This window comes from Colletotrichum karsti (genome assembly GCF_011947395.1).
Source record: "Colletotrichum karsti strain CkLH20 chromosome Unknown Scaffold24, whole genome shotgun sequence".
Classification (NCBI taxonomy): domain Eukaryota; kingdom Fungi; phylum Ascomycota; class Sordariomycetes; order Glomerellales; family Glomerellaceae; genus Colletotrichum; species Colletotrichum karsti.
The window spans coordinates 61,790-76,527 of record NW_024065924.1 but is presented as its reverse complement, the minus strand read 5'-3'; the positions used below and the strand labels follow the sequence as shown (position 1 = coordinate 76,527).

Here is a 14,738-nt window from a genome sequence, read left to right as displayed (position 1 = left end):
AGCGGAATGCAAGACAGCACCCAGTGAAGTGGGTTGATTGCTTCGTGAGCTCGTGCCGTGGGAATTAAGTATTTGGGTATCGAAGAAATGCTTAGAATAATGTTCGGAAGAACCACTGACGGGTTATCGGGAGAAATTAGTAAAGACACCAGCAGTGTCACTGAAGGTGGGTATAGAATAGGCGCGGGATCGAAAACAGTCGGAACAACGATTGGTGATCTCTTGGATGTGGTAGCATGTCGGATGGACCATGCGATCAGTCGAACGGGGTATAGAACCATTAACGACGCGACTAACGTAGCAAGAGAGCGTAGATCTATCCATCGTAAGTTTCGGTGTGGAGGGAGAACAGGAGGGGGAACCATATACCTTGACTCCAGACGGCCAAGATGGGCTTGACCTTAGGATTCGCCCCAACTACGGCGAAGAGTGAGCCGACAATTATGAACTCGGAGACGCGGCGAATGAGTTCTTTGGTGCGGCGATAGTTGCGGTCCTCCCAGAACCTGAGCTTCTCTGCTTTTTCTTTTTGATAGTGGATCGCATCGCCATCTTCCTGATTATCGGGGAAAAGCAGCGGCGTAGAAGTGCCAGATATGACCTCGTTCCTGCCCCTCAAGCCCTTGTGTAAACGGACTTTAGGGGCGGGAAGACCCTTCAAGAAGTGTTCGTCGTCGGCTTCGGTGCCGCTGTCGCTTCCCTGCGACGAGTCCCTGGTAAAGGACGGGAAGGGAGATGGAGTTCGACTGGACTCGGCGGAAGACTCCTTTGGTGGTGTGGATGTCGAGGTCGCATTGGAGGGGCGGTAGACTATGCGATGTGCAGGGTGAGGCAGTTCGGTATTGAGGTGGTGGTAGGGGTGGGGAGAGCGGCTGAGGGTTCGGAGTTCATCGTTGTCTTCTGTATCGTGGCCGAAGAGAGCGGTTGGTGCGAGATGCTCGGGCATGACGAAGCTATCGCATCGGAGAGGGATGGAGCGGCAGCATTCGTCCAAGAAGAAGCTTACTTCACTGTTGGTCAAGAGCGTATGTGGACGGAGTGGAGAGTGCGTTGAGTGAGACGAGAGCCACGGAGCTAAGGGGCGGCGCGCGCAGATTGGCAATGCGATTCAAAGCGTCGGTCGGAGTCTGGCGGTGGTTTGGTATGTTGTTTTTTGCAGGTCAGACCATGGCGGATTGGAATTGGGGGACAAGTGGACGGCGATGAAGCGTGTTGTGGGGAGCTCCATCACATGAAAGTGCCAAATTGGTGAGGTGAGGCTTGGCTGAACTCGGGCTGGCCTGTCACCTTCCCTTCCACTGTGCCCGGCGTCAGTGTTGAGAAGCCATCAGCCGCGCGGCCAGGGAGGAATGCGCCCACGCGACTGGTCGAACGGGACAGCGACAGCGCTGTGCACGCCAACCGCAGCAGTGACAGCGGGCAGCCCAGCGAGAATCCCCCACCGGAATCATTGGACCCAGGTCCATCAGAGACCTGACGGCCCAGGGGAGGGATGGGTGCACGAGCCACAGAGCAAAACACGACTGAGGTGGCTCAGTCGACTTCCGCCCTTCAGTTGGCAACCTGGAACCGGCTTACCTAAGGCCGACACGGGACCGAATCATGATGAGAAGCCGCGACCGACGAGCCTGCATCTATGTTTTCGGGCACTCGCCATGGCGAGAGATTGACGAAGCGGTTACAAATAATCATCAGCTCCCGAGCTCCGACTTTGACCCCGAAGAAGACACTCTTGCGACAGCATCCCCGACGCTGGTGACCTCATATTGTCGTCCTGGAGGGCACACTCAATTTGCGACCACAATGCGGCGGACATTGCGAATTCCTGCAGGCATTTCCCGGCTTCCACTTTGGCTTTGAAAGGGATAACAAAGTCAACTGCCGCTATCGCCATGTCATTATCAAGTAATCCCATCCAACAACAATGAGCACAGGCCAAGGGCTTCGAAGGGGGAAAAAAGCATCATTTCACCCTCCAAAGAGACGAAAACTCAATTGAACACGTCAGCCCGGCAGCAATGGCCATCTCGGAAACCGGCACGTCTTGGCATCGATTCATCTGCTGGAAGTCGGGTCTGTCAACTTGATCCTTCCATGGCAGAGCCTGCGACCGAAACAGTCGAGACCTGACATCACCCTCGAGAGTCGACTTCGTCTGTTGCGCGACCCTCAAAATGATGCAAAAATCGAGTCCACCGACACAGCAGGGCAAGTTGCGACGTTGGAATGCGGTGGATTACTGACGAAATGCAAATGGGTGCCGTGGGGGGTTCCTCTGGATCTCTCCGGCGCATCCAGTTCTTCTAAAGATTCGAAAACTGGAGACGGAGACGTTCGCATCCCGCGCGGAGCCTGCCCTACCCTACGAATACACGCTACATGGCATCTCGTCCCATCCCATCGGCTCGTCGACATCCTCTCGCAAAAGATCGTCGAGTCGACATCACGGCTTCCTGTAAGTACGGCTTCGCTGGCGTGCCGAGGAAGTCGTCGCAAGCTGGGATATCTACCAAAAATAGCCGTCAATCGGAGCTGCAAGCCACAAACACCAGATCGTGGGGCGACCTTGTCGGTCGCATTCTGCAGAGCATTTCCCAATCCGGTGCCCACCCTCTTCAATTCTCTCCGTGAAGCGGCCAGTTACCGACGATTTTCTGCCTTCGCTGCCTTCACTGCCTCAACAACTCGCCCCCCGCTAGCACCCGAACACTTTAGCGGGCCACGAAGCGTGCAATGTGCATATCGGCACCCGCGACTGCGAATAGGGTCGACGCCCGGCATTCGGCTGCTCGACTCGAACTGCCCCGGGCGAAGAGGGTCGTCATTTGGTGAGAGACCACATCTCGTATTACCTAGTCCCTGCAGCTGCTTGGGGATTGGCTCCGGTCGACTGGGGATATGCTGGAGAAACCGCAGCACAGGGCCACTGCTCCAAACAGAGAGGATGCGCAAAACATCAAAAAAGTCAAAAACAAATACGAGAGGCTCTGTCGTCGGCCCCATCGTGACATTTCAGCGCATGCGGTCCCGTCTGCACTCTGTACCCGTTTCTCGGTTTGATAGGGTGACAGTACATCCTCTGACGGCTAGGTCGCTGTTTCACACGCACGCAAACAGAACGTCAAACGGGGCCTGACGGGCTGAGAGACCGTACGGGCGGCTTCAGGTGCACAACGCGCCAAACGGCCGACCATCACAGCCACCTCCACGGAGGACAAAGACCGGCTGATGTCCAGATCGGATGCATGCTGGTTCCCGCTACGGGTCTCTGGATAGTTGCACTTCGCGCCGTTTGACATGTCGCACACCAGATTCAGGTGCACGATGGCTGGCCAAGGGGTACACAGTTGACTTCATCCGAAGAAGCCTTCTCCCTCGAGTTCAAGCTCCGGGCTGGGCTGATCTGATGAGGGGCTTGAATCATGAGGCTCTATCGAGAAGAGGGCTAAGGAGAGGGGTCAAAAAGGCCGAGCGGCTTATCGTCTCCCTCAGATCATGAGACGCAAAGCGCGCCCTGCAAAGCTGACCCGAGCGACGAAGGGTTCGTAATCGTCCTGCATGCGGTGACAGCGTGGAGGATGTCGCAGCTGCACGGCGAACCCCAAGACTTCAAGCTCAACCCTGGGCGCTCGCTAGGGCGGCTGGGTGCAGGCCCCGAGAGTCAACATCTCAGACGCACGATGTGAGCTTGAGAACCAATTGGCCAGCAAAAACCCATGGTCTGACTGATCAACGAAACATTCAGTATGCATGTGGCAGTGGATGGAGGAGACGTGTTCAATCCGCGGCGGTGCTGGGTGCTACACGCCAGCCATCTGAATATGGCACACCAGACGGGCTCGTATTATCGCAGCACCTCGTCCGCCCTCTACTAGGCTCTTCCAGTGAGCAAGATAGTGTGGGACGGTTAAATCAGACTGACGATTCCACGGACAAGATACGAGACCCGTGTGTTTGGAGGCTCGTCTTAGTGATGTCACAACCCACTCGGCGGCAGCGTCGGGCGTGAGCCAGTGGCTTCGAAGAGCGACAGTGGACGTGGACCTGGGCTGCCGTACCATCGATGTAGGGACGGAAAGACATGCCTAGCGCAAAAACAAAAAAGCCTGAAGGAATTGACACATTGTCGAACAGAGAGCTTTTGGGGTCGACATTCCTTGCGAGCAAGAAAAAAAAAACCATCATATCAAACTGGAACCGAGGATTGACGGCGGTGACGGTTGCCGGTGGAAACCCGTTCCAGTCTGCCAGTCGATCTTTGGGGCTTTCCCTGGCACAATGAGACGAGAGAAAGATATCAGTGATGGAAGATGTGGGCGAGCTGATGAAATGGGAAGCTCAGCTTCGGGTCTGCGGTGAGGTGGGTTGCACTGGGGCAATTGGAGCTCTTTGATTGCCAGAAGTCTGCAAGACAGTTGGTCCACCACAGCTCCCTTGTCTCTTCAGACCGGGGTGCAAACGGTGGCTCCGTGGCTCCGTCAGTGAGAAAAGAGCTACCCGTGGGCCATGCCATTTGCAATTGGCATGGGTTATGGTGATGATGGGACGGATAGCTCGACCTGAGTTGGGCCGACAAGACAGGGGTACGTCGCCAGAGCGGCGAAACAGGGAATCTCTACGGATATACCAATGCACAGCACAAAGATTGTCCCCCAGCCTGCTGGATGGACGTCTGCAATGTGCAGGCTGCCTAGGACGATCTTCAACAGGTTTAAACGCCAATCTCCTCGCTCACTCCTCGCCTCTCGCGCTCTTTCATCTGATCCCCCATCTTGTCTCTCGCCATCCTCTCGCTCGATTGCTCTGTCCGCCGGCACCGCGTGTTGATTTGTTTACACGACTCTCGCTCATCGCAGCTGACACTTGTACAACCATACATCGCCACCTTCTACCGCCAGCTTTTCCGGTCGATTCGCCAAATCAACTCATCTCACCTCATTCCTCACTCCGAGCCTTGTAAAATTGCCCGGATCATCGCCCAAATCTGCGTTCATACCAGAGGCTTCGAGATCTTCCTAAACGCAGTCTTCTGAAGCTCAGCTCTGGATCGGGGCTCCCCTGGATTCATTTCGAAACAAAACAGTCATCAACGGCCGGGTCTCAACCTTCGATATCGAGCCTTGGGTTCGGAAGCTAAAAGAGTCCCTCGTCCTGCCGCGCAAAGCTAAGCTAGCTTGCCTCGCAACACCAGCCACCGAGAAGTTTTGGCCAGCCAGGTACCACCGCATATCACTCTTTTAGATCGGCTTTTGCCCCTCCACTCGCGTCGAACGGAGGCTGCTTTCTTTCCAAGCCTTCAACCTTCGAGTCCACCAGTTGGGCAAGCTTCCCCTCTTCTCTTACATCCTTGGGCTATGCTGCAGTGAGGACGCTAAGAGAAGGCCCGCATCTTGTCACCGACCTCACCCTGCATACATCCAAGTCCAGTTATTGGACGATACTTTCCCTGTCGTTTCCGTCCTGCCGTCTTGGGTAGAACCTTCTTGACCTCTTCGTCTCTTTTATAACAACTCCGCGTCACCTCACTTCTGCCACGGGCCCCTTCGTTACCATGGCCTCCGATACCAAGTACGACTCCCACCTAGAAGAGGGACTGCTGCCTGTCGCTACCGACGAGAAGAGGGGTTCGACTATCTCGAGAACGACCAAGGAGCCGACCAGGAAGATGACCGGTCCACGTCGTGTCCTCATCGCCTTCGTGGTGTGCGGACTGATGACCCTCAGTTTGGCCTCCGTCCTTGGACACCGGGGCATGCCTTGCGCGAGAGGGCACAAGTCTCAAGCTCTGCTCACCGAGGATGACCTCAAGGACCCTGCCAAGGTGGATCTTATTCACCAGCTGCTCCATGCCTATTACCCGGACCGGTACCAGGATGGCGTCTATCCTTCCGACAAGGAGGCTATCGAGGCTGCCGGAGCTGATGATGCCAAGTTGGCTTCCGCTCTGCTCCAGCTGGCCAAGCGTCAGGACAACACCACGGCATCGGCTTCGGCTACTCAGCCTTCTGAGACAGCGTCCGCTACTGTAGCCACCACACCGAGCTCAGAGACCCCGGCCAACACCCCGACCCCGACCCCGACCACGGCCCCGACTACCACGGCGCCTCGGGAGACCACATCTGCTGCGCCGCCGGAGACTACCACCACTCCGCCGGCTGAGACCACAACCACTCAGCAGCCACCAAGCACTCAGGATCAGCCGACAACGACGCCTCAAACCACGAACCAGCCTGAGCCAACAACCACCCCTACGACTCCGGCGACATCAGCAGCCCCCAACTCTGGTACGTCTCAAACGGAGCAGGCCGCTTCATCTTCTACTGCCGGGCCGCCGTCCGCCTCTTCTGAGACTCAGACGACGACTCGTGGGTCTCCTTCTTCTTCCCCTCCCCCTTCTACTACCCCCTCTTCTGCTCCCACTACGGCCTCCCCGGGGTCTTCGAGTGCGTCCGTGTCGGGTACGTCTACCTCCTCCTCTCTTCAGACTACTACGGCCGTGACATCCTCGTCCCCAACCACTTCGAGTTCGTCCCCTACTACGTCGAGTTCGCTTGTGTCGTCTTCTTCATCGGAAACTGGTATGTTGTACAATGGTTTTGTAGCACAGTCATGTTTGCGAGCTTGTTTAGGGGAGGCCTATATAGGGGTTCTGCAAAGTGACGATAAAGCTTTGTGGCGGATACTTTTTGACACCTTTTTTTTGATACTCACGGCCGTATGAATCATTTTGAACGGCCCGGCTAACTTGACTTACAGAGGACAACACTCGTCAAACCACGGCTGCGACCTCATCGCGCAGAACCACCACTTCGTTCAGCGAGGTGCGCTCCACCTTCACCTCCACCGCTTCCAACGGCGATGTTGTGCTCGTGACCGCAACCTCGGTCGTTGCCGTTCCTCCCGAGGCCGAGCCCACCTCGAGCTCCGGAGGCGGCAGTGGCGGTGGTCTCCAAAACGCCGCCGTCCCCATTGGCAGCGTCAACTTCGGCCTGCCCCTGGCTATCGCCGGATTCGTCGCTGGCGCCATGCTGCTTCTCTAAACAAGGGCAGCATCTACTTTCCTATATCGTTTTATCACGATTCTGTTTAAATATTTAATCATTCCTTTATCGGTGTTTGGTACAAAGGCAGCGGGCGACAGCACACAGCATCATCAGCATAACTTACTCACGACATTTACGGTCTTATTCACTCCTTGCATTACTGGTGGTCACCAACAACACACACAATCACACACATAGACTTGGCGCGGCAACACGCTACTTCGGAAAGGGCAACAAGATAATAGAAAGGAGGCTGGGGAAAATGGGACAGGCCTCGGTATGGCGGAAGAAAACAGGTGTAAACAGAAAGGAACCACCTGAAGCAGTCCTTAGCTGGCAGAACAGAACTACTCTGACAAACAAAAAATGGAGAAAGAGTTTTGAGAAGATCAAACATGCCATTTCAGTGTGAGACACGGCAACGCCCAGTGGTCTGATTTGCGTAGAACGGGTGTTTGATTGCGGGGGTTCCCGCATTCCAGCGTGGAGCTGGGTGTTCCAACGAAAAACTGTCTTTCGATGTTCTCCCGGCTGCTGGAATGTGATTCACATTTTCCCGCCGGATAATCGAGATTTGACTGCGAGTCCACAGACGTAAACAAATTAAACCGATGGAATTTCTTCTCTATCCCAGATAACTTTTCGAGGGTATTCACAACGCCAAAACAAAAGCAAATCAAAATCCCAGCACGCCACAACCCAACCACCTCCCTTATCACACTTGACATTCCAACCTAACGTACGGGTAATCTTAACCGGGTCCGATCTTGGGCATGTCGTGGTGCTCGCTCAGCTTGGAGAGGTAGGTGTTGAGTTCCTCGACGCGCTCCTTGTGCGTCTTGAGTAGCTCGGGCCTGGAGCTCGAGGATTCGGCGAGTTCGAGTAGCTATTCAGGACAGTCAGCCGATCTTCCTCTTTGCCTCGTTAAATGGAACAAGGGGATCAAAACGTACCCTCTTACGCTTCCTCTCCTCATATCGCCTCTCGGCCTCGGTCTTCTGCCTTCCGCCGCCCTCTTCGTCCTCTTCTTCGTCGCGCTGCTCCTCCTCGGGCTCCTCACTCCTGCTCTTCTTCTTCTTCTTCCTCTTGACCTTCTTCTCCTCGTCGTCGCCGTTGTCTTCGTCGTCCGGCCTGCGCTTCACCAGCGCCCCTCCCGACTCGCTGCCGTCGTCGAGGTTCTTCTCCAGGTCGCTCTTGTCCTTTCTCTTCTTCTTGGTCTTGGGCTTCCCGACCCTGGCGCCCTTGAGCTTGAGGCCGCCGCCGACGGAGGCGTACTCGTCGAGCGGCATCGTTTGGGGGATTCCTGCGCGCGCTTTCGTAGGTTTCGAAACGGGGCGAGTGGTTTGCGATTCCCGCGTATTCGAGGTGAGATGTGCCCGCTGAGCCGAGGAATTGGTGTTTGCGGGCCACCGTCGTGTGGTTGCTTTTCGGTCGTCTTTAGCGTCGGGTTGTCAGGCAACCCCTGGCGTTGCGGCGGTCAGTGGCTTCAGTGGCTTGGAAATTGGAACCTCCCCCGAATTGAGATCCCCAAGGGCCCCTGTCCCGATTGGCAGCCGCCAAGGTGTCTCCTCTCTGCCGGTGCCGTAAAGACGATATATGACCAATCATGGTTTAATCCGGCCAATTTATGAAAGGCTCGAGCGGGTCCGAAACATGGAGACATCAGCCAGGCTCCTCACAGCACTGAGTGCACTCTCTCAAAGGCCAAGCCCAGATGCCGCAGACAGCCCGCCCCCGTAGAGCCAAGTTATGTCGTTTGTTAGTGACCTTGGCTTCAAATCGAAAAATGCTTGACTCGATTCAGTTCGTCCCTTTCAAACACACTGCAACCACTTGTTCCATGATCCGTGACTCGTCGCAAGAACACAAGGAAACATAACACGGTATTCTTGTCGAACCAATTGTCGCATTCGATACAATTCAATCCAGAGCTACCTCCCGGCCTTAAACTTGCGCCAAACCCAAATCCTCTCTTTCTTTAACCTCCTGAAGCTAAGGATACGTACCGCGCGACCTTAAACAACCCTCGGACACCTACCTCCTCTCTGCTGCTTGAACCCTCTGTTGTCCGAGGCAATCTTATTCGAACAACAACAAAGCGGAACAACACCTTCTAATTGCAACACGCACAGCACTTTACGGATACAACGCTTCCCCTTTGGATAGGCGCAGCTCCTGGATTTCGATTTCCGGTTCGCGTTTGATTTTTTTTACCGGGGAGTATTCGGTCGGAAAGTGGATATTGGATACAGAAACGGGGCACGGCGCAACTTTGTCACGACTCCTTTAAACGAACCCAGCAAAACGTACGGATATATGCGAACGACGTCACGACCAATTCCCCAAGACACCGCGCGACTTAATATCGAGACCAAACTCGCAAGGCGCCGGCGATAAACCGAATTCTTACTTTCTCAACCACCATATTAAGGCGCCGCAATATGCAATAGCCCCAGTGCTGCTCTCCTAAACGCTCGAACGAATCCAACCAGGGTCGCTCCTCGCGATCCTCCTCTCCTCTCCTCTCTCGACACCGCAACGATGCCGCCCTACGCGAATATCAGCTCCCACCGCGACTCCCTCGAGCTCGCCTCCCTCGCCTCCTCCTCCCGCGCCGAATCCGTCGTCTCAGACCTCCCCTCCTCGCGGCCCTCAATCTCCTCCTCCCGCAAGCTCTCCTTCGAGGCCGAAGACCCCCTCGACGCCGCGAACCCGGCCGCCAGCTCAGGCCGCCCCAACCGCCACGACCGCTCCTACTCCGTCTCCTCCGGCTTCGACTTCGCAGCGAACCTCTTCCCCCTGAGCTCCACAGCCGGCGCCGGCCCGGGCGGCTACGCCCCGATCGGCGCCCCGACATCCACCGCGATACAGAACGGCGGCCTCGGCGGCGGCAGTCTCGAGAAGCACAAGACCCTGACCTACCTGAACGGCCTGAGCCTCATCGTCGGCCTCATCATCGGGAGCGGCATCTTCTCGAGCCCAAGCCAGGTGAGCTCCAAGGTCGGCTCGCCTGGCGCCGCCCTCGTCGTCTGGGTCATCGCCGGCGTGCTGGCCTGGACCGGCGCCGCGAGCTACGCGGAGCTGGGCGGTGCGATTCCGCTCAACGGTGGTGCGCAGGTCTATCTCGCGAAAATCCTGGGCGAGATGGCCGGGTTCCTGTTTACGTGGGTTGCCGTGCTGGTCTTGAAGCCCGGTAGCGCCGCCATCATCGCCATCATCATGGGAGAGTACCTCGTGAGGGCGGCCATTGGCGCCGAGGCCGAGAGCCTGAGCCCGTGGATCAACAAGGCGGTGGCCATGGTGGGTTTGATTCTGGTCACGGTCATGAACTGCGTGTCGACGAAGCTGGGCACCAAGGTGAACGACTGGCTCATGTTCTTGAAGTTCGTCGCCCTGCTAGGCGTCACCGTCATCGGCATCGTCGTCGCCATCACGGGGAAGACGGTCACGGGCAAGGCAAACCTGGAGTGGAAGACGCACGATTGGTTCTCCGGCACGTCGACGGACCTGTCGAACTGGGCCGTAGCTCTGTATGCCGGCCTGTGGGCATACGACGGCTGGGACAACGTAAGAAACCACCTTCAACCTTGATTCGCAAATCGCTAACTTGGAAAACAGACAAATTACGTCGTCGGCGAGTTCCGCAACCCGAGCCGCGACCTCCCCCGCGTAATCCACACCGCGATGCCCCTCGTCATCCTCTCCTACGTCCTCGCCAACATCTCCTACTTCCTCGTCCTGCCCCTCGCCACCGTCAACGCCTCCAACACGATCGCCGTCCAGTTCGGCGCAAAGGTCTTCGGCCCCGTCGGCTCCCTCGTCCTGGCCCTCATCGTCTCGGCGTCCTGCTTCGGCGCCCTCAACTCCTCCACCTTCACCTCCTCCCGCCTGGTCTACGTCGCCGGGAAGGAGGGCTACATCCCCTCCATGTTCGGCCGCATCGGCCTCTCCCCCTCCGACTCGGCCTCCCACCACTCGGTCCAGACCTCGCGCACCTCCCGCGGCCGCGTCGCCAACGCCCTCATCCGCGCCCTCGGCGACGACGACATGGGCCTCTTCTACACCCCCGTCTGGGCCCTCGTCCTCAACGGCCTCCTCACCGCCGCCTACATCGTCGTCGGCGAGTTCGGCACCCTCCTCACCTTCTACGGCGTCGCCGGCTACACCTTCTACTTCGTCACCGTCCTCGGCCTCATCATCCTCCGCGTCCGCGAGCCCCAGCTCGACAGGCCCTACCGCACCTGGATCACCACCCCCATCATCTTCTGCTGCGTCTCCCTCTTCCTCCTCAGCCGCGCCGTCTTCGCCCAGCCCCTCCAGACCGTCACCGTCGTCCTCTTCGTCGTCGCCGGCGTCCCCGTCTACTTCTGGCGCATCCGCGGCCGCGACCAGCAGGTCATCAAGCGCGAGACCAGACACCCCGGCGGTCACGACGAGAGGCCATGGTGGCAGTTTTGGAAACGGTCATGAGTCAGCAGAAAAAAGCAGACGTGTGCTATATTATATCGGCGCGGCTCGGCCTGCATGTGTTTTTTATCGGCGGTGTTGTTTGATTAGACGCTTCTTTTTGGGTGTACACACGGGGCAAAAGCGAAATCCCCGTCAGAGGGCACAAGGCAGCATTTCGGGTTCCTGACATGTTAGGGGGTGGCTGTTGGATACACTTACTTCCAACCAATGGAGTTGTGTGAGAAAGAGTTGTCACATGAAAACACACACAAGTTCCAGCTTAGAAGAGCATGGAATTTTGATTTTGTTTTCCTTCCATGGGGCGTAGCTCGGATCCGAACACACAGAGAGAGAGAGAGAGGCAGAGAGACTCAACCCGAGTCCGGTTGGCGACGTAAGGCGTTGCCACATTCCCAGGCCTTGGAAAAGGAGCATCGAGCAAAAAAAAAAGGAATATTGAAGTACTTGTCTTGTAATCGAAAGAAATGCACATATTGGCTACGGGACTGGCCTCAGGGTCCCCTTCCACTTACGTCTTCAGTCGTTCCGAATGCACCCTGTGATTAGCACCTAGTACCTTAGCTTGTCGTTAGGTAATTCCGTCTACTTGCGCATTTGATGGAAGTCCGAGTCAAAAACACCTCTCTACCCGAGTGGAGTAGCCCCAAGCTTAGAGAGAGAGGTTTGACTCGGAGTACCGCATGTTTCGATGGCTGGATTCAGCTCCGAGCAAGTCATGCGTCCTGGGTGCACTATTCAGAACCCAGCAGATTCAAACGATCACAGACAAAGCAGACAGATGTACATCGCACAAGGTTGTATTGCTATATACCACAACCTAGACCTCACTATCCTGGAAGTACTATGCAATGGTGATGCCGAACTAAAAAATCAACGCTTATTTCGTCAAACATATTGCCCTCCTTTGGGTATTATGCCATCCTCCTCTATTTCTTCTCACGCTGGCCGTAGGCCTTGGTGGCGTAGTCGCCCTTGTAGACGATGAGGTCCTCGGGCTTGTAGTCCTCCTTGCCGGACAGGTAGCTCTCGATGATGGCCTTGGTGCCGTCGGCGTAGCGCTTCTGGGCGTCGAGGGAAGTACCGGACATGTGGGGAACCATGGCGTTGCCGCCGCCGAAGGGGTTCTTGGCGGTGCGCAGAGGGTGGTCCTCGGGGGCGGGCTGAGGGAACCAGACGTCACCTCCGTAGCCGGCAAGGTGGCCGGACTTGAGGGCGTCGGCGACGTCCTCCTTGACGATGATGGCGCCACGGGCGGTGTTGATGAGGTAAGAGCCCTTCTTCATCTTGGAGATGAGGTCCTTGTTGAACATGCCGCGGGTCTTCTCGTGCAGAGGGGCGTTGATGGTGACAACGTCGCACTGGGCGAGCATCTCCTCGAGGTTCTCGACACGGCGGCAGCCAATCTCCTTCTCCTTCTCGGGAGACAGGGGCTGGTAGTCGTAGTAGAGGAGCTCCTTGCAGTCGAAGGCCTTGAGGCGGCGCAGGACACGCTCACCGATACGGCCGATGGCGACGGTACCGACGGTCTTGCCCTCGAGGTCGTACTCCTGCTTGGCAACAGCGGCGACGTTCCAGTCACCACGCTCGATCTGCTCGTGGGCAGGGACGAAGTTGCGGATGAGGACCAGGATGGTCATGACGACGTGCTCAGCGACGGAGACGACGTTGGAGCCGGTGACCTCGGCGACGGTGACACCACCGTTGGTCTTGTTGGCGGCGTTCAGGTCGACATGGTCAGAGCCGATACCAGCAGTGACGGCGAGCTTGAGCTTCTTAGCCTTGGCGAGACGCTCAGCAGTGAGGTAACCGGGGTGGAAGCTAGAGAGACGGTGTCAGTATTCGGGGTCGACCTTGAACTGCATCGGTTCGGTCCAACTCACGGAGTGGTGATGATGATCTCGGCGTCAACGAGCTCCTGGTCGAACTTGGAGTTCTCGCCCTCCTTGTCGGAGGTGGTGACGAGGGTGTGGCCCTGGTCCTCAAGCCACTTGCGGATACCGAGCTCGTTCTCGGTGGTGCCCAGAAGTCCCGGGACCTGTTTGGAGAGGAACGTCAGCGAGGAGGTCCAGGGATGATGGCTATGCACCCCGCATTTGGCAGGTTTCGGAGGGGTAGTGCCAAGAATTGGGGGAGGATGCCGATGTATCAGCGATCAACCTCCGAGCCCCGCACGCTCCCGTCATCCCCGCACTAGCTCTCTGCAGGCGAGACCACCCGCTGGAGACGGCGGGGCACGGCTCCGCGAGAGCTATCATTGTGACGTTTGGATGAGGTGCGCGTAGGATGGTCGTGATGTTCGGATCCGGTGCAATGGGAATGCGGGGAGAGGATGGTTACTCACGTCTTTGGCGTGCTGGCCGCCGTCGTAGAGAACTGCAAGAACCTTGACCTGGTTTTGGCGAGTAGTTGTTAGTGTACGGATCGAAGAGAGCTGACCAGGCAGCTTGCGAGGAAGAGTCGATGAAGGAGCGGCAGCTCTGCTCATGGCAGGTCTGGCCAGGAAAGATGCCTTTGAAGACGTGTGAAGTCCCCGAGAGACAGAAGGGGCAAGAGTGCGGATGTTACGAGAGAGAAATACCATTGTGACGGTTTGTAGATGTAAGACGAAGTTGTCGAGAGAAGAGGGGAGCTGGTTAGCTGAGAGAGGGGGAGGTCGATGTTATATAGTAATGAAGACGAGAGATCGATGTTAGAACCGGTTCCTCGGATGTTGTATGAGATGAATTTGTATGAGATCAGGATAAGAGAGGTGGACGGAAAAGCGGCCAGGTCGGGTTGTATTTATGTTTGCTAGCATCACCGAAAGGCCGGGATGAACAGAGCGGGGAACAAGGCCGAGATGGGAGCAGATGGGTCAGAAAGAGGCAAGACAATCCGACGAGTCTGATTCTTGTCGTATGCGCATGCTGGTCTGGGCTGGTTCGATGCACCGGCTGCTCCTCTCAGGGTGCAGTGCGGTTGCTCCATGTGTCGTGCGTCCACATCCCACGCCCACGCCGTCAGGTCTTCCAGTGTCCAGTCAGTCGTCCTCCACCTCTCCGAAATGCCAGAATCCCATCGCCCCTCCTTTCCAGTATATCTCCTGGCTGTTGATGGACCTGACCAGTTAAACTCGGACGGGTGCGGTACATGAAGGTTCGGGAAGGCAGCAAGGCTGGGGCATGGCAAGGACGGCATCCCGTCCGACCGGAAGGAAAGACCGGATAGCGAAGTGCCTTACCTCAG

General features: G+C 56.8%; 5 protein-coding genes across 5 annotated transcripts; 2 read left to right on the top strand and 3 right to left on the bottom strand.

The window, feature by feature from the left end:
- Positions 1–316: 316 nt before the first annotated feature.
- CkaCkLH20_07514 (uncharacterized protein) lies at positions 317–946 on the bottom strand (the record flags this gene model as incomplete). Its single annotated transcript, XM_038890231.1, has 1 exon — positions 317–946. One exon carries the CDS (start codon positions 944–946, stop codon positions 317–319), a length of 630 nt encoding a protein of 209 aa, XP_038744281.1.
- A 4,605-nt stretch (positions 947–5,551) lies between these two features.
- On the top strand, positions 5,552–7,040 carry CkaCkLH20_07513 (uncharacterized protein; the record flags this gene model as incomplete). The annotated part of the gene is made up of 4 exons (XM_038890230.1): positions 5,552–6,284; positions 6,356–6,578; positions 6,630–6,646; positions 6,757–7,040. The coding sequence occupies 4 exons, from the start codon at positions 5,552–5,554 to the stop codon at positions 7,038–7,040; spliced, it is 1,257 nt and encodes a 418-aa protein (XP_038744280.1).
- A 754-nt stretch (positions 7,041–7,794) lies between these two features.
- CkaCkLH20_07512 (uncharacterized protein) lies at positions 7,795–8,332 on the bottom strand (the record flags this gene model as incomplete). Its single annotated transcript, XM_038890229.1, has 2 exons — positions 7,795–7,929; positions 7,997–8,332. The coding sequence occupies 2 exons, from the start codon at positions 8,330–8,332 to the stop codon at positions 7,795–7,797; spliced, it is 471 nt and encodes a 156-aa protein (XP_038744279.1).
- Positions 8,333–9,584: 1,252 nt separating this feature from the next.
- Positions 9,585–11,513, top strand: CkaCkLH20_07511 (amino acid permease; the record flags this gene model as incomplete). The annotated part of the gene is made up of 2 exons (XM_038890228.1): positions 9,585–10,610; positions 10,662–11,513. 2 exons carry the CDS (start codon positions 9,585–9,587, stop codon positions 11,511–11,513), a joined length of 1,878 nt encoding a protein of 625 aa, XP_038744278.1.
- Positions 11,514–12,439: 926 nt separating this feature from the next.
- CkaCkLH20_07510 (formate dehydrogenase) lies at positions 12,440–14,094 on the bottom strand (the record flags this gene model as incomplete). The annotated part of the gene is made up of 3 exons (XM_038890227.1): positions 12,440–13,331; positions 13,394–13,548; positions 13,855–14,094. 3 exons carry the CDS (start codon positions 14,092–14,094, stop codon positions 12,440–12,442), a joined length of 1,287 nt encoding a protein of 428 aa, XP_038744277.1.
- Positions 14,095–14,738: the final 644 nt, after the last annotated feature.